Here is a 19,954-nt window from a genome sequence, read left to right on the forward strand (position 1 = left end):
TGTGCCCATATACAGATTACTTGGCACGCCATTGTTGTGCCTATATACAGATTACTTGGCACGCCATTGTTGTGCCCATATACAGATTACTTGGCACGCTATTGTTGTGCCCATATACAGATTACCTGGCACGCCATTGTTGTGCCCATATACAGATTACTTGGCACACTATTGTTGTGCCCATATACAGATTACTTAGCACGCCATTGTTGTGCCCATATACAGATTACTTGGCACGCCATTGTTGTGCCCATATACAGATTACTTGGCACGCCATTGTTGTGCCCATATACAGATTACCTGGCACACCATTGTTGTGCCCATATACAGATTACTTGGCACGCCATTGTGCCCATATACTGATGCAGCAGAGTTAACCCAAATCTCTGCAATTGGTTAAGCAGGGTGATATCCATACTAAGATGTGAACTACACCTTATGAGGCATCTTTGGCTATCTCCACTATTGCATGGTACAAATAATCTAACCTATAGGACAAAAAGAGCCCAAATATAGCTGATATGAGCCTAGCACCAGGGATAAGCATGGTTACCCAGTGCTAGTGCCCAGCACAGCCTCCCTGCCAGTGATATGAGCCCTGTACACACAGTGCAGCAGCTAGGAGGCTCACACTATCGCCTCAGTAACTGAGCTCCATGTGAACAAGACGTAGGCGCCCAGCTGTGCCACCGTGGCAGCCATGGCTGAGAGCTGCGTGCGCCGCGTCATGTCCGCAGCCAGCTCTCCACAGCGACCCCTGCCGCCCGCTCCGGCAACAGCACCCGGCTCCATTCCTTCTGGGCTCTGTAAGAAGGAGGAAATGAAGAGACATCCGGCTGCCGAGGAGCTGAAGACGTCCCGAGGAGGGGTGAGTGCTGGCTACTGGCTACTAGTGGCTATTGGGTAGAGCCTGACACCTGTAGTGCCCCTTCCCCTGCTTGTCCTCCCTCTGTGCCGCCACGTTTGTATTACATGTACACTGTCTCGTCTCCATAGGCTCTATCTATCTATGTCATATCTATCTATCTATCTATCTATCTATCTATCTATCTATCTATCTATCTATGTCATATCTATCTATCTATCTATGTCATATCTATCTATCTATCTATCTATCTATCTATCTATCTATCTATCTCTATAGATCTTCTATTACACTATTACATCCACATATCTTTCTATCTATCTCCATATATATGTATGTGTCTATAGATTCCCACCTAGTACACACTATAAGATCCTCATGTTATTGGTACTTTAATAAATCTGTATATAAACATCTGTTACACTATTATATCCACATATATTATTATATTTCCTTTCCTAATCTATTTACATATGAAAGTAACAAAATAACATGTGTATATAATGGTGATTTGTACTTGTAGATAGATACAACATAGATAGATAGATAGATAGATAGATAGATAGATAGATAGATAGATAGATAGATAGATATGACAGATGGATAAATAGATTATAATCCCCTTAAGGTAAGATAATAACATATGTGTACATATATAATGGTGTAAGGGCTAGGTTCATATCAGCTCCTGGCTCTCCATTGTTCTAGTCCACCTGCCGGACCCAAGCGATGGAGAGTCCAACCACTAAAACAGCAGTTACCTATGGACATTGGTGGATCCTATAATGGGGTCCATCAGGTGTCAGCTTTTTTTTTTTTTTTTTACTGAAAATGGTGGAGATAAAAGTTCCCAGTACAGAACATTTCTCTCCACTTATTTATGGCGGTTTCAGTGGTGTGAATTTAGCTGAACAGATGTGTATTTGTAGATAGATACAATGTATATTGTATAGATAGATATGTATACTGTAGCTAGATTATCTATCTATACAGTATACATCTATCTATCTGGCTATACACATCTATTACACCGTTATATCCACTTATGTTATGTAACTCTATAGAGTTTATGTTGGACTCTGACAAAACCAAATGTGTGAAGTAAATCATTAATTTCCAGGTTTAGGGATTTGTTCCTGCTGTATGTAAGTGATGGGGTAGTTGCGACACACGGTGATGACACATTACTGCTGCATTGTTTGTTGGTTTTGCTGATGTGTTTGCCAGATTCGGTCTAGTTGGTTAAAAAATATAATTACTCTGTAATACGACAGCTCAGACTGTACATCAGAAGTTGTAGAACAGAAATTGTCATTTATCCTCTATCCCCAGACCTCTAGGTATTGTATATTATTATTATTATTGTTATACTATCTTTATAGTATAAGATATACATAGTTACTGTGAGTTTTTGAGAGGATCATTTCTTGTGGTGTGGGCACTTTGCTGGCACCATCACCTTTGGGAGGACAGCAGTGGCGTAACTAGTAATAATACCGGCTCACAATATATTGTACCAGTGTTACAGGCCCCCATGCAATATAGTTTACCCCGTTACAGGTCCCCATATAGTAAGTGCCCCTGTTACAGGCCCCCATATAGTAAGTGCCCCTGTTACAGGCCCCCATATAGTAAGTGCCCCTGTTACAGGCCCCCATATAGTAAGTGCCCCTGTTACAGGCCCCCATATAGTAAGTGCCCCTGTTACAGGCCCCCATATAGTAAGTGCCCCTGTTACAGGCCCCCATATAGTAAATACCCCTGTTACAGGCCCCCATATAGTAAGTGCCCCTGTTACAGGCCCCCATATAGTAAGTGCCCCTGTTACAGGCCCCCATATAGTAAGTGCCCCTGTTACAGGCCCCCATATAGTAAGTGCCCCTGTTACAGGCCCCCATATAGTAAGTGCCCCTGTTACAGGCCCCCATATAGTAAGTGCCCCTGTTACAGGCCCCCATATAGTAAGTGCCCCTGTTACAGGCCCCCATATAGTAAGTGCCCCTGTTACAGGCCCCCATATAGTAAATACCCCTGTTACAGGCCCCCATATAGTAAGTGCCCCTGTTACAGGCCCCCATATAGTAAGTGCCCCTGTTACAGGCCCCCATATAGTAAGTGCCCCTGTTACAGGCCCCCATATAGTAAGTGCCCCTGTTACAGGCCCCCATATAGTAAGTGCCCCTGTTACAGGCCCCCATATAGTAAGTGCCCCTGTTACAGGCCCCCATATAGTAAGTGCCCCTGTTACAGGCCCCCATATAGTAAGTGCCCCTGTTACAGGCCCCCATATAGTAAGTGCCCCTGTTACAGGCCCCCATATAGTAAGTGCCCCTGTTACAGGCCCCCACGCAATATAGTGTACCCCTGTTACAGTCACCCATAGAGTATTTGTCCCTATTATAGGATCCTAAACAATATAGTTTATATTTTAGTCTATAGTGACTGTAGCTTAAAGGGCGGTTCCTGCTAAAACCTGATCGGCAACATCCATGACGCATCTGCGTGGCCGATAGTTATATTTGGTAGCCTGTAAAAGGCCTGTGGGTTGTGATGTAAAGATGGAGTAATGTATACGTACATGAAATGGGTTAAAGGGATTCTACCACTAAACCTTTTTTTTTTTTTTTGGTTAAGACGTCGGAATAGCCTTTAGAAAGGCTATTCATCTTTTACCTTTAGACGTGGTCTCTGCTGCGCCATTCCTTAGAAATACCATATTTACCTGTATGCCAATTAGTTCTCTCGCAGCGATGGGGGCGTCCCCAACGCTGCCAGAGAAGTGTCTCCAGCTACGCTTCCTTCTTCGTCAGCAGCGTCATCTTCAGCATCTTCTTCCACCGCAGGCTCGTAACTTCTAGGCCTCGGGCCTTGGGCAGAGCAGACTGCGCAGGCGCACAGGCCACGGGAAAATGGCCGCTTGCACAGTATTGTTAGCGGCCATTTTCCCATGGCCTGTGCACCTGCGTAGTCTGCTCTATCCAAGGCCCGAGGCCTAGAAGTTACGAGCCTGCGGTGGAAGAAGATGCTGAAGATGACGCTGCTGACGAAGAAGGAGGCGTTGCTGGAGACACTTCTGTGGCAGCGATGGAAACGCCCCCATCGCTGCGAGAGAACTCGTTAGCATACCGGTAAAAAACGATATTTCTAAAGAACGGTGCAGCGGAGACCACGTCTAAAGGTAAGAGACGAATAGCCTTTCTAAAGGCTATTCTGACGTCTTATCCACAAAAAAAAGGTTTAGTGCTAGAATTCCTTTAAATAAACCAAGTCATCAATTGAATGCCATACTGGAAATGTGACTATGGGGCTGCCGCACCCAATAGACATTCCCCAAATTCCTATTTATAGTGCCAGAAGGCGCACGCTGTATGATTAATAGTAACACGTATGTCAGTATGTAATGACCACGCACTACATATCTCAGCGTACTCTGTATGGGCTCAATGGTTCAGATTTCGAGAAACTTCATCTACCGTTTTTATACATTTAACCATTTATGTGTTAGCATTCACATGACATACAGTTGTATTCCCCTGAATGCCTTTCTTATCAGTGCAGCAGGGCCAGAAAACCACCTACATATGCCCTCACCAGCTTCATCTTTTACCCATCACGGTCACGTAATGAATTCTCGGTATGGAGAAATAAGTAGCAGCTATAAACCTAAGAAGCCATTTATCTGCCGAGGGGCTACAATCCTTCAAAGGGAGAAGTTCCGGGACCGTTGCGTTGCTCCCGTGTACTTGTGATTGTTTTGCAAATATCTTGGGTACATATTCAGATTGTGAAATGTCCCAAAAAAAGTCATGACAAGTATGTTAACAGCGCAATGTACTAATCCACAAGACAACATATAATCATGGGCTATTGTTAGCTTTACTTTCATCTGTGTATAGTGTCATCCATAGGTTAACAATGCGCCTCTATGTGGGTCTACCTGGCCTTGACCCATTTATCTTTCTTGAACACAAGAGGCCATACACATTAGATGCACGTGGTAGATCCTGACTATTTCAGAATTACCAGCGGACCATCTAATGTGAATGGGGAGTTCTGACTCTCCTCCAACAGCAGGTATTGGGGTGAAAGAAGGATCAGGCACGTTGAATTTTGGCAATAGTTTACAAATCAACTGACCCTCTATGCACTTTATCTACATCCTCAGGGTGCAGATAAAGTTGACTTCATTGATGAAGCTGGAATCATTAGATTAGGCCCCTTGCAAATGGACAAATATGGCCAAGAAAATCCAGACCCCATATTGCCTCAATTCCTGGATTGGATATGGTCCAGAGCCCAGGACTCCTTATTTCCTAGTGATCTACGTTGTTAGGAGTCCCTGCACTGGACCATACTGTAGTATGGACAGTAGCTACACCTGTCTGTCCTCCCTCTATGCATCCATGTTTGTATATATACATGTACACTTTCTCGATTCCATAGGCCCATTCTTATTTCTTATTCCTCTATGTAAACAATAAGAACATAGTTCCGTATACTTATATGATATGACTGTGTTGTCGACTGTTTTTGCTGACGTACTCAGATCGTAAATCAGAAGTTGTAAAATAGGAATGACTGTCCTCCATCTGTCCCCGGACTTCCTGGTATTGCTTAATATTAGTTAATGTTATATTTGGTATTATTGCTGTTACTTTAGAATAAGGATTTGTAAACAGGACAAAGCTCACTACTATGGGGAAGGGGGGGGCACACGCAGTGGATTTTCCCCAAATTCTTATTTATAGTCCCAAAAGGCACATTCTATATGATTCGCTGTAGCAAGTATGTCAGTATGAAATGAACCTGCACTACATGTCCAAGCATATTCTGCACTTTTGGCACGGGCTGGAAGGGCTCAGAGGTTCCCAAGGGGCTGTATAAGCGCTCTGGGTCAAAAATGCAAAATGTGCAAGATATTGCAGTACAAGCTGTATTATGAGCTCGATGTACTAATCTATATGACAACACATAATCCTGGGCTATTGTTCGCTTTACTTTCATCTGTGTATAGTGTCATTCATCACCTATATAGATTAACAATGCAGCTCTACAAATGTGCACATGGCCTTGACCCTTTACCATACACATTAGATGTATACATATACGCATAAAGACTCCCGACACTCTGGGAATGGAGATATCTTCTTGTGACTGCAACATACTATACAGCGGTGATCTCAATGACTTCATTTATGACTTATCTGCCTACGGGCTAAGATCTTGTTGACTTGTTTGACCATTGTTTCCTACGCATAGAGATGTTTGAGGACATATACTATATACTTCTGATTGTCTTACAAATAGTTTACATACGTGTTCAGACCGTAAAACGTCATAACAAAATGATCAGCAGCTCAATGTACTAATCTAGATGACACCACATAATCCTGGACCATTGTTAGCTTCACTTTAATCTGTATATATCCCGTAGATCATTCATCACCGCCATAGGTTACATTTATCTTTTTTGACAGGTCATGTGGCCATTCACATTAGATGTGCATTAGCATAACATGACAGTTTTTGGGGGTGTTGGTGAACCACTAATGTGAATGGGGTGTCTTCTCCCCTAAAGAAGGTGTTCGGGTGGGGGAAGCAGATTGGGCATGGTGAATTCTGGCAGTGGTTTATTCCATGCTCTCTATTAAGAACACATGCACACTTAGCCAACCCCAGCATGCATATGTATGGCGGGTCAGGATTATTTGAGGATTATTGACCCGTTTAACAACACTGTGGGTAAATAACATGACAAGATAGGATAAGTCCTCAGTATCTGATCAGAGGAGGTCCAACACCCAGATCCTGCACTGATCAGCTGATCTGGCTGCCAGATGCAATATCTACGGTATACAGCCAGAAGCAAGTCTGTTCCCATTCTATTGAATGCTTCTGGCTGTATACTTTATATACTGCTTCTGGCAGCGAGAACAGCTGACAAACCCTTTAATGAATTGCGATACCCATGTGGTAGATACATGTCTAACATATCCCCCGAAACTTAAGATTTTAGTTGCTGTTTGCAGCTTCGATATATAAAGTAACATTTTGCAGATGTTATTAATGTAGCAGCGATCAAGTACTGGAATTTTCACAGAAGAAAAGAAATACACTTTGCTACTGGTTACAACTGTATCTCTGTATTGCTATGTGCTGCTGTATACTCCTTATCATCTCAGCCTCCATAGACCAGGACATGATAATCCTGCCTTCAAGCTGTTATCATCCCCACTGCTGCTCGCAGCTACATATTACACGTACACATTTTCCATGAGGCGGTGCTTTGCCTTTGAAAAAAAAAAAACATAATGTAAAATGTCAGAAAAAAGGCACAGTCTTGTTTAACAGGTTTCAACATGAGCTGGGTTATTGTGAGTTTTTCATCGTGACGTGAGATCCTTGAGTAGGGTCCAGGGGATGGGAGCTCTTCACATAGGGTGCAGGAGATGGGAGAGCCTCACGTAGGGTGCAAGAGATGGGAGAGCCTCACGTAGGGTGCAAGGGATGGGAGAGCCTCATGTAGGGTGCAGGAGATGGGAGAGCCTCACGTAGGGTGCAGGAGATGGGAGAGCCTCACGTAGGGTGCAAGGGATGGGAGAGCCTCACGTAGGGTGCAGGGGATAGGAGATCTCACATAGGGTGCCTGGTATGGGAGAGCCTCACATAGGGTGTCCGGGATGGGAGAGCCTCACGTAGGGTGCCTGGGATGGGAAAGCCTCCCATAGGGTGCCCAGGATGGGAGATCTCACATAGCGTGCGGAGGATGGGACAGACTGACATAGGGTGCCTAGGATGGGAGAGCCTCACATAGGGTGCCTGGGATGGGAGAGCCTTACATAGGGTGCAGGGGATGGGACAGAATCACATAGGGTGCCTGGGATGGGAGAGGCTCAAATAGGGTGCCCAGGATGGGAAAGCCTCACATAGGGTGCAGGGGATGGGAAAGAATCACATAGGGTGCCCAGGATGGGAAAGCCTCACATAGGGTGCAGGGGACGGGAGAGAATCACATAGGGTGCCTGGGATGGGAGAGGCTCACATAGGGTGCAGGGAATGGGACAGAATCACATAGGGTGCCCAGTATGGGAGAGATTCACATAGGGTTTAGGGGATGGGAGAGTTTCGTGTAGGGATCAGCGAATGGGAGCCCCTTATGTATGGACCAGGGGATGGGAGCCCCTCATGTATGGACCAGGGAATGGTATAGCCTCAAATATGGTCCATATAAATGTAGTATGTAGTGGCATGTATAATCTGTATGAATGTGGTCTCCTCTGCTATTACTTACTAATATAATTCTTAGTAACACCCATGTCTTTTGTTTTGCAGGAGGACAGATGATGTGGCTACATTGTGGCAGCATACAGTATGGATGACCCGCCATAGGCTGTACCCGCTTCCTTTATAATCTACCATGGGCTGCAGAATCGCAGCTGGGGTCTTTAACCTCCCCACAGCCGTTCTGTACGGTTCGTTGTCCTTCTTCCTCTCCGTCCTGCACAACGTTTTCCTTCTCTACTATGTGGACACCTTTGTTTCAGTTTACAAGATCGACAAGCTGTCCTTCTGGATCGGGGAGGTTAGTTACATGGCTGACCTGTCTGTGTGTAAATGTGTGTACATGTATATAGCTGAGTGAGTTATATAATGCAATTACATATTGCTGATTCAATGCCAGGTCAGATCTGTAATAGATATTAACAAGGTGCTAGATGCTTTGTGCAGGATATTATATTATGTGCAAGAGGCTGAAGAATAAAAACTAGTCAGATATTATTAGAATACATGATGCACTACTAAGAGTGGACATTGTGGATAATATTTGGGGGGGGGTACTGCAAGTGAAGTCTTTTTCAGAAGGGAAAGTGGCTGGAAGGGTGAAGGGCACTGTGGTTGGTATTTGTGAGTGAGGACATAGCTTGCACTGTTGGATAGTATTAGAGAGGTCACTGTAGTCCATGTGGTTGGGGAGAGCGATATGGTTGGTACTGTGTAGCTGCCATTGTCAAGGTTGTAGCTTGGTGGACTTGGTTGAGTTTGGGCATTGTATCAACCATTTTCGAGGGGGGCAGACTGGCGCATGATGTCGAGGGTGGGCAGTGAAGCTGATACTGTCAAAGGCGGTGGCAGCGTGGCTGACTCTATCAAGGGGGATGATGTGGCGCATGTTGTTGACCGCGGGCAGTGAAGCCGACATTTTCAAGGGAGGAGATGAGTGACTGACATTTTCAATTCGGGAGCTATGTGGCTGACACTGTCTAGGGGCTCAGCCCTGAAAGGGGAGGCAGTGAGGTTGGCGTTGGCGTTGGCGTAGATGCCATGTGGCTGATATAGTTATGGAAACACTGTGACTGAAATTGTCAAGGGGGAACATGTTTCACAATGTTTGGATATCTCTTGCTGACATTCTCAAAGAGGATAATGTAGCGGTTTACAATGGCTACTAGTCAGTGGGCACAATGGCTGGCATTTCTAAACCGCGCAGAAAACAAAGGTCTATTGATGAGACCATTTTTTCTTTCAGAATGGAGAACCCAGATGAACTAAGCTGTAGAGGATTTTTTTTCTTTTATAAGCTCATGTATTTCATGTTAGCAGCTTTCACATTGCACATCTGTTGTATGGCACATGACCGTAGGTGTGTCTTATGGGCCCACGGGACAATGCTGCACCTAACACCCTGTATACTTGTATACACCTTGTAAATTCAGCACATGCCATTCATACCCGGATGACAGCACCTTGTTAGCCTGACATTCTCTGAATACATCAAAGGCCATTAATGTTGAGCGCTAATGGACAGAACGTGACTTAAAGGGAGTGTGTAAGCAGTGAATTGGTAATCCTTGTACCCTATAGAGACAATTCTACCGTCTTTAAATATACCATCTTTGCAGCCCCATGTTGTTTATGGCAGCCTCTATCCTTTTTATGGAGAAATCAAAAGCCTTTGAGACTTTATAGGGTAGACGTGTTGAAATGTTTGAAGTTTCCAAGAACGAGACAAAAAGAGGAACTAAATAATTCACATGACTGTCAGATGTGACAGGGCGGACATCACAAGAAGAACCGAAAAAGAACAAAGCAAAAACATAGGAGCAGATATATAAAAACTGTATCACAATCACAGCCAATCACAGCGCAGCTTTCATTTCTAATTATGCTCTTGAAAAATGAAAGCTACAATGTAATTGGTTGTTATGGGCAATAAAGACATTGGGGCAGGTTTATCAATAAGGTCTAAAAATTAGACAGTGCAAACTTAGACTAGACAGTCGTAAACTGCGCCAGATTTAGCAAAGTGTCTGGTGCTGTTTGATAAATCTGTCATGCTCTTAGGCCTCATGTACACGACCACGTATGTAGGCCGCGGCTCTTCTGATGGTGTGTCCGATGCTCAGGTCAGTCCGATCATTATAGAGCAGGTCCTATGCAGCCCTGTGACATTGGAACGGATTCCCCCATTGAAGTCAAGGCGGGACAGAAGCCACTCGGGTGTTTTTCGAGTGCATTTCGGTCGCCCCTCAGTATGCACACTTGGTCGTGTGCATGTGGCGTTAGGCTTTCTAGTCTAATTTTACACCTCCTATCAGATGGCTTGGTTTAAGCCAGAATAACATCTGTTATTCCTCCTGGAAATATCTATAAACAAGTTGATATCTGGGTATTGTCAGTTGGAGTAAACGTCTCTGCACATTATAGTCATGTCCGATCAGTCTTGATAGTGTCAGAATATGCAGAAAAACATTCTACTTACAGGGGTAATGGTAACACACAGGTGTCTATTCTGTTATCCATTTCCAGGAGGAACAACAGAGCCATGTTTATTCATCTACAACCTCTCAGCTCACTGCTCGAGATAGATGGGAGTCTCATGACTAGGACCATCTATCAGACTTTTATAATCGATCCTGTGCATATCCCTTTAAGTATTCCTCATGAGCCTGTTTAATAGGAGTATCAGCTTATGTGTTCACATTGTCTTTGGAAGACGTAAACCAACACTTACTAAAGTGGCCAATGCTCCTCAGCTTGGCACATTTTTGGCCTACTGTGGCACATCTCAGCCTTTGCACCCTACTTTCCACTATTTTAGTCAGTAGGTGAAGCCGGAATCTAGGGATCACTTTTACATTGACTTATATAGGTGCAGATTGTGATGCTTTCTTATACTACAGCAAAAAGACAAAAAACATGCATTATTAAAAAAAACTCTGTATATTCCATAGACCGTCTTCTTGATCTGGAACAGTCTGAACGACCCTTTATTTGGATGGCTCAGTGACCGAATCTTCCTAAACACAAAACAGTAAGTCTGATTGTATGCAACTGACAATCCATAATATATGGGATGATTCCAAGGAACTTAAAGGAGGTTTAATATTAATCCTTGGCAGGAGTTTGCAACCCCTCAGGCAAGCTTTGGTTCTTCTTCACAGGCTATGATGTGAGGTTCTTGAATCACAAGGCCTGTTTGCAGCTCAGTCCCATTCTAGTTCATTTCAGTCCCTGGGAAATGAGCCAGAAGTGACTGGTAGCTTATTCCCTATTGAAATCTAAGCATGCTTTTCTATGGTGTTACATGTATGTAGAAGGGGTCCCCTAGGAGTCAATGTCACCTCTGATAAGTATTTCTTGTCTTATAGGTCCAGCGTGGACATCTCAACCCCTGACGTGGTGTTAAAGAGGCTGAGCGCCTTGAGCAGAAATGGACCATTGTTTGCACTTTCCTTCCTGGCATTCTGGGTGTCATGGGCTCATCCCGGTTTACAATTCCTCATCTGTCTCTGTCTATATGACAGCTTCCTCACCATGGTGGACTTGAACCATAATGCCTTGCTGGCAGACCTTGCAGTCTCAGCAGCAGAGAGGACTAGATTGAACTTTCACTGCTCGCTCTTCAGTGCTATCGGTTCCTTGTCTGTCTTTGCGTCCTACACAGTTTGGAATAAAGAAGACTTTTTCTCCTTTCGAATATTCTGTGTGATCCTGGCAGCCGTGTCTGCTCTCGGGTTCACAGTATCTACGTGGCTGCTCAGACAGCGCTTTCAACCAGGAGGAAAATCTGCCGAAAGCCAGGACTGCTTATTAAAAGAGTAAGTGAAACACTGTGCCAAATAGCTTAATGTGGTTGATATATCCATCTGTATGATATTTAAAGGAGTAGTCGCATACATCTGGGACATCTGGTTTGCCTGAATATAGTAGCAGCATTTACAGCTTGGATTGGAGACAATTGGATCTAGCGTTATGCCATCACTCACTATGATGCCATCACATTGGACGTAGTCGCAGCAGGTTAGCAAAATTTGCTGCAAAATAAGCAGCATTTGCGCAGTGCGGGGCCTCGGCCTTAAAGGGTTTTTACCACTAGGTTAATGGATCGCACAATTGCTATGATCAGTGATCAGGGGACTGGATTTGCAGGATCCTCATCCATCCTAAGAATCAAGGTGCTCTCCATATGGGCAGTGGATATCATCCTTGTAGTCTTAAAGGGGGATTAAATATTGATAATAGAGATGAGCGAGTACTGTTCGGATCAGCCGATAATATTATAAATAGGTCAGTAATAAGTGATTGGGGGGGGGGGTCAACACCCAGGACCCTCACAGATCAGCTAATGCAGCCAGCAGTGTTACTCTGGCCAGTCACGTTTATTGGTCTGTGTGCAGCTCAGTCCCATTCCAGTGATTGGAGCTCTGCTACAAAGTACAGTGCTATGCTTGGTATGCAGTGAAGAGGCCGCAGCGGTCACCCGAATGCTTATTGGGTGAGGTGCTTTAACTGATCCGATATTAGTGACTTATTCTAGGATAGCTCATCAGTATCTTAGTCTTGGAACTAAGATCTGAAAAGGCTTTTCAACTGACTTCTGCCATTGGGTCCTTCGCCAGCAATGCCCAGCACCACACCCTTAGGCGCATAAGATGTGCCAAGTAAAAGGGGCTTTTTTTGTTTTGTGCTTTTTCTATTTGTCTGTAACATATAGAAGATGACTCTCCTGTTTGCTACGGAAACCGCACTGCTTGAATGACAGAGCACACAGACACCCGGGACACTCCGCACACAATCACAAAGACCTCTTCAGCCTTAGTGGGGATCTTCTTTGTTGTTGGCTTTTATGTATAGTTTGGAAGGAATGGCGCGGCTTCCAGAAGAGATTAGGATTATAGTAACACTTATCTAAAAAGCATGGTAAACTGGACTCGGCTGTGTTTGAAGATCTGCTTAAGCTTGGATTCCCATAACAACGTATCGCAGACGTTAGCCCGTCCATTGGTTGGTACTTCATTTTAATGTAATGTTCGTCATCGCTATTGTACATCAGCCTCTTATGTCATGGTAAAGGCTCCTCAGCAATTACTAACATCTTCAGCTTGGTGAAATACAAATAGTAGATGTGTCATCTTGCGCATCATTCAAGGAATACCCATACACATCTTGAGGTGTGCCTTTCGCTATGGAGCTCAACCCGAAACCAAACAGAAAAAAAAAGCTGTAGAATTTTTTTATAAAATCTCAAATTTTAGGTTCACATAGATACTAGTCCAAGGGGTTTTCTTGGTCTTAAATATTGATGACTTCTCCTTAGGTAGGTCATCCGTATTGGATCGGTGAGGGTCAGATTCCCATGAATGAATCGCATTCATTTGTCATGGCATGTGTGCAGCTCAGTCCCATTCAAGTGAATGGGGCTGAGCTGCAATACCAAGCACAGCCACTATACAACATATAGAACTGCGATGCTTGTCCAAATACTACAGTCTCTCCAGATTGGTGATTGCCCAGGTGATGGGTTTCGTGCCCCCCCCCCCCAAATCTGATACTGATGACCTTTCTTATTTCTTATGTAAAATGTCTCTTGATAATAGATGTCAGGGAAAAGATGGATCAGGTAAGTTAGATGTCACCCTGCCTGATCTTTTGCTCCCAAAAGATAAGTGAATGGTACACAGGTGAAAATAAGAAGCTTTGTAATAGTTCTTTGTACGAAGATCTGTTTCCTTCAGCACTTATTAAGCCATTCTCCTGCTCCTTATCTTCAATCTTACTGCTTGTTTACATTATATCCATTGCTGTATTCAGTTTCGCACATAGAGCTCTATGGAGAGGGGAGGAGGGAGTGAGATTCTCATGCTAGCTGGTTAATTCCTTTATTGCCTCATGCCATGCACTCCCAGCTTCTTATCTACAACTTAGCAGTGTCAAAAAAGCCAGGAACAACATAGTGTAACAGCAGCAATTATTTGAGTGTCTTTTCTATCCCCCTCTTCTCTTCTTAGACTAATATGGAGAAAGTAGCTGCCTGAAAAGTGGAGAAGAACATAGATTTCTTTAATAAGATACATGAGAAGTATTCACCTGTACTATTCATTTATGAAAGTGGTTTATAACTGGATTAGTCTATAACCTGCTGATATATGTTCAATTCCTAAGACAATCCTCTATACTACTAGGTTTTTTTTTGCAGTAAATCCAATTCCTATGTTCATTCTGCAGTCAGTATATGCTTTCATTCCTCCCACGTGACTGGCGCCATAGCTGTGTGATCTTATAGGCTGGTTCTTCCCCGATGGCTCCTTCAGCCGAATGCTATTCTAATCTAACATGGATTGTTCTCCCTTAGATTATATGTCGATGAGCCATCAGATTCTCCTGAAAAGAAGATCACCCTTCTAGAATACCTCAAGCAGTTGTCAAGACACCGAAATTTTGTTTGGTTTGTCTGCATGAATCTGGTACAGGTAAGATAGTTAGACATTCCATATGTCTACATCAATGACGGTAATACATTTGCCCTATAACGGACATGTTACTAAGCCACCTCTTTCCTTTGCAGGTTTTTCATTGCCATTTCAACAGTAATTTCTTCCCCCTCTTCCTGGAGCATTTGTTGTCTGACAGAATCTCGGTTTCTACGGGGTCTTTTTTACTTGGTAAGCTTTGGCGTGCCCGCTGCTCCCTGTCTTTCTGGGCTTGCTGGCCTAAGATGACCAGGCCTTGTCGCCAGCTGTGCCCACCTGAGTCATTGACTATGATGACATCTAGTACAGGTGTCTGTACGATCTATGGTCAACTACAAACAGGCCCGGGGAAAAACAGGCCACGTATCCGACACATTTACTAACTAGGCCGTGACCACCGAACTGAAATGCTGAGGTAAACTCGGGCAAGCTGTGTTCAAGCCGGTTAGTGTGACTGACACCCGTATCTACAAAGCGCTGCGGAATATGATGGCGCTATATAATAACAAAATAAGCATTAGCGACAAAGAGTAAAACATTTATTTTAATTTTAAGTTAATTTGTCGTCTTTTTTCCCTTCCTTTTGCCAGGTATTTCTTACATTGCTCCACATTTAAACAACATGTACTTCCTATCCCTGTGTCAGAAGTATGGAGTCTACAGCGTTGTGCGATGGCTCTTCATTCTCAAGCTGGCTCTCAGTGGTCTCATGCTCCTAGCCGGACCAGATCAGATATATCTACTATGTATATTTATAGCCAGGTTTGTGACTTCTCTATTTTTATTAAAGGTTTTCATGGATCTGTTCACATCTACGTTGTTCTGTCCATTCTTCTATAATTGACTATAATGGGGGTCCATTGGGTTATTTTTTCTCCGACATTGCTGGACAAAATTTTTTTGGGATTTCTAGGATTTCCGATGAACTCTGTTGGACAGACACCCAATGCAGATGTGAACGTAGCCTTACTAGTGCATAGTGTACATTTGGGTCCCATATTGACATAGTAATATAGTTGATAAGGTTGACATTGGACAAAGATATAAGTCCATCAACTCCAACTATGAGGTAGATGCCTATTGGCCCATACTAGGGGTAAATAAATTCCTTCATGACTCCAAATATATCAGAATAAATTCATGCCATCCATTCCAAAAATTATTTTTACTTTCAAGAAAAGCATGAAAGTCCATTGTGGACTAGTAGAATGGACGAACCATCACAACATCTTGTGGTAGAGAATTACTAGAGCAATGAAGGCCTGGTGAAACCTTCTTCAGGATAAGACAGAGAGTGAATACATAATTCTGTATGTTTCTATGTCTGTCCCATCTGTGTAATACTTCATTTCCCCTTGGAAAGTTTAATGGTCCGGGGTTCCCCCATAGACTGTAGCTGGTGGTACCTTTGGTCGGGTCAGGGGGGGGATGGCATCCAACACAAAAGATTAACCAGACCAGTCACACCATCACCAGTCTGTGAGGTGAATATCCCTTTAAGCTTGGCAGCTTTGTTTTGGCTGAGAGGCAGCTTGCTGCAGCAGAAACCTTCACTTCGTGGTATAACAACTCTGTAAAACTGATTTGTGGCTTCTTTATGAAGACGAACACGGTCAATGATGTTTGATCACAATGTCCTATTGTTTAAAGGTAGTCCCAACCCAGACCTGAAGATAGATAGGTTAGGTTACTGTGTTTGAGGGCATTGCCTCTTTGAAGCAATGGTCAACCCCTCGTTGCTCAATTTTACATATGCAGTGATCCATTCCAATAACCACAGTACATCATGTTCTCTTTGCAGCAACCGTGTTTTTACTGAAGGGACTTGCAAACTACTGAACCTGGTGGTCACCGACTTGGTGGATGAAGACTTTGTGATAAACCGTAGAAAACAGGCAGCCTCGGCGTTAATGTTTGGAATGGTCGCTTTGGTAACCAAACCCGGACAGACTTTGGCTCCGCTTATTGGTACATGGTTACTGTGCGTCTATACAGGTAAGTCAAGAACAATCTCATGCGAAGAATATTACCATTCCGTCCTAGATTCAGGGTGCTGTACTGGTCAGCGGGAGGTATGTACTGACATAATACAATGGTGAGGGAAGGAGATGTTCCTGCTTCATCATTTGGCCCGGGACTCTGTGCCCTTTGTTTTGGGAACAGTAGTTGTGGTGTGATGATATCACTTACATTGCGCCTGCTGGGAAAGGACGGAACGGCAGAGGAATGGGGTGAGTTGGGTACTAGTCATTGGGGCAAATGGAGGAGGACTTTACAGTGTGGGGGTCAACTGAATGGGGGCATTAGACTAAGGGGGCATACCGAGTCAGGGCCACCATAGGACTGTTATATTGTGTGAGGGCACAAAGAGACATGGACAGGAAGTGGGTGGGGTCGGAGGTGTGTCTTACTACACGTAAATTTGCATATCCTGCAACACATTCTGTCCATCTGTATTATGTCATTATTCCAATAATATATATAATATGTGGCGTGAATGCAGTAAGGTTGACTCACATGTATATATTCGGTTTCAGGATATGATATCTTTCAGAAAGACGCAATGAATAACATCAATGCGGAGCCGCAGATGGATCCGGGCCTAGTATTTACAGCCACTCTCCGCCAGGGATGCTTCTATCTCCTGGTATTCATCCCCATTACCTGCGCTTTCCTACAACTTTTTGCCTGGTCACATTTTACCCTACGCGGACAGCGTCTCTTGGCGGTGAAATCTTATCGTCAGTCTCAGCCTCAAAATGTTCTTCCTCAGGATGTTAAAAACATTTGAAGGAGCGACCCGAGCGATGGTTATTTTCTAATTCTCTCCTATTGGTATCAGAGCTGGTATTATAACATGGCACAAGGTATGAGAACGGAGCACACGTGTGACCTAGCAAACCTGGCCGTGGGCTTGGCCTGTAGCATTGGACCGGTCACTATGCCTTTAAAGATAATGGTGACCTTTTTTTATACCGACGTTCCGAAAGAAAATATCATGACGTGAATGAGTTACTCTTTAAACAGAAAGGGGCCAACTTATCCCCCGCTCCATGTTCTGGAGGCTTTCCATTCTGGTATAGTAGAATCATTTTAAAGGGATGACACACCTGTGAATGAAGAAACGGAATCTAGAACGTCCATACTTAGTTACAGTATTTGTACACGTATTTTGCAAAGTTCTGCCTCCTCTCAGTCTCTTCTACAATTTTTTTGGCCCAGCAGAGATGGCGGAGCTTAGACTCTCTGGTCACCAGAGTAGACCGTAGTAGAGAAGCCATAGCCTAGAATCACATGATAGAATTTCAATCGTGATACTTGGTCCAGGCATGAACCTGAACAGGACTCTTAGCATTAGGGTTCTCTATGATGCTAGGAGTCCATGACACTTATCTACGATGTTAAGAGTCTCTCTCCCAGCATAGTGTACAGACTTGTAAATCCGACTCGCACACATACCCTGGAAACTAGTTCGTGGGAATGTAGGCTTAGTCATCATTGGTGGTATTTTTTATTTTACTGCACCTTTAAACGGACTGTACCACTGGTAGCAGAGGAGATGACCGCTGAAGTTTGAATAGTATGAACTATTTTTTCGTATTACTGACCGGCTATGTAGTACTTGCTGGCAAGTAATGATCCTACAGACCCGTAGTTCTATAGGTAATCCGCCTGAAATTCAAGCACACAAGACACATTATACTGACAGAACCACTTCAGTTGCTGATTTTACGTGGTCCATGTGTTATATAGTGTATGAATGTGATTTTTTTTTTTTTTTTTTATGTCTGTGTACAGTTTTGTACTTGTTCACATGGATGGTTTTACAGGGGGTTTCTACTAACTGACATATCTATAGATACTCAGTATTAGAATCGTTCACAATCTTCGTGCAGGTCCTACATCTGTATTCAGCAAGTTGGTGTTTTGAGGTTGCTTTGCAACCCCCTGACTTCCTGTCGGGTGACTACTATTTGGCTACATAGAACCATGAACACATTATTGTATTACATTCCATTTTTTTTGTATAGTAGGATGCCATAAACTGGTACAATGGCCTTTCAATGTGGGAATTGGAAAACTAAGAAGATTGTTAGGGTAAACATAAAAGACCCATACCGGAAAACCACCTGGAAACCAGTTCATGTGAATGCGTCTTAGGCTAAAGCCACACGCTGAGAGTGGGAAAGGGGTTGTCTGGGATATACAGATTTGATCAAGGAGGATGAGGTATATGCAAACAAACGAATCCCATACTCGCCTGTCCCTGGTGCTCTGGTGTCTTCAACCATGGTCCAGTCTTTCTGCTCCCAGGCAATATATACACGAGACATCCCGGTATCTTACCTTAGGCATGTGAGGCAACAACTGCATCAGATGAGACCCCAGGAGCAACAGGACTGAACCGTGGTGGAAGACACTGGAGAATCGGGGACAGGCGAGTATGGGTTTTGTTTTTTAACACCTTCCCCGACCTTGATCAAATCTGTATATCCTGGACAACGCCTTTAAAGGGATTGTCCATGCCACGAACACACTTTATTTATGAATAGGTACTGTGACTAATTTCTTATTATCTTTACAGCAGACATAGCGTTTCTTTTGTTATACAGAGCCATAAATCTCCTACAGCCATCATAAAACTGTACCTGCAGATGCCACTAGGTGGAGCATATTATACATACTGCTTATATAGTGTAGTCAATAATAAGCTCCTCCTAGTGTGGCTGCAGGTAGTCTGCCTTAGATCTGAGATAAATTCATGTCTTTTTGGCTGTGTATCAGAAGAACAGAGTACAAACTGCTGGAAAGAGATTAAGACATTATTCCACATAGGACTTTGGACATAAAAATGAAATGATGATAAAAGTGGACATTTCCTTTAAGAGTGATGTAAGTTCAATATTGAAAGTGTTCTTTCTACATTTTCTCAGTTTTTACCTTTTTGTGTTATTTGACATCAGCTCTGACCCATACCATTACCATGTTGGTTGTAGCAGCCTTAATAACCAGCGTCTCATTGTGATATGTCATGTTTTACTTTTTAAAGGGGTCACCGGAACCAGCATATCAATCTAGCCCTACCTATAGCTAGGATAGGGTCATCTGAATCAAACGGTGTATTCCTACCTGCAAGCTACCAATGTATATTAACATGCAAATGAGATTTTTGGAGCAATGAAGGTTTTGCCAGTTACCTCTTTGGAACAATAACAACCCTCCATTGTTTCAAGTAGCTCATTTGCAAATTGACAGAACCAGTGATACCAGGGCAAGAGAGGCTCCAATTCACAAGGGAGAAAACCTGTTTGATTCAGGTGACCCTAACCTTAATATG

General features: G+C 43.5%; 1 protein-coding gene across 1 annotated transcript; it reads left to right on the plus strand.

Annotated features, from left to right (window-relative positions):
* Positions 1–805: 805 nt before the first annotated feature.
* On the plus strand, positions 806–19,263 carry SLC68A1 (solute carrier family 68 member 1). The gene is made up of 9 exons (XM_075288271.1): positions 806–868; positions 8,198–8,447; positions 11,098–11,177; positions 11,515–11,964; positions 14,499–14,616; positions 14,712–14,808; positions 15,207–15,378; positions 16,418–16,611; positions 17,154–19,263. The coding sequence occupies exons 2-9, from the start codon at positions 8,283–8,285 to the stop codon at positions 17,405–17,407; spliced, it is 1,530 nt and encodes a 509-aa protein (XP_075144372.1). The 5' UTR covers positions 806–868; positions 8,198–8,282; the 3' UTR covers positions 17,408–19,263.
* Positions 19,264–19,954: the final 691 nt, after the last annotated feature.

The sequence above is a fragment of the Leptodactylus fuscus genome, chromosome 10 (genome assembly GCF_031893055.1).
Source record: "Leptodactylus fuscus isolate aLepFus1 chromosome 10, aLepFus1.hap2, whole genome shotgun sequence".
Lineage (NCBI taxonomy): Eukaryota > Metazoa > Chordata > Amphibia > Anura > Leptodactylidae > Leptodactylus > Leptodactylus fuscus.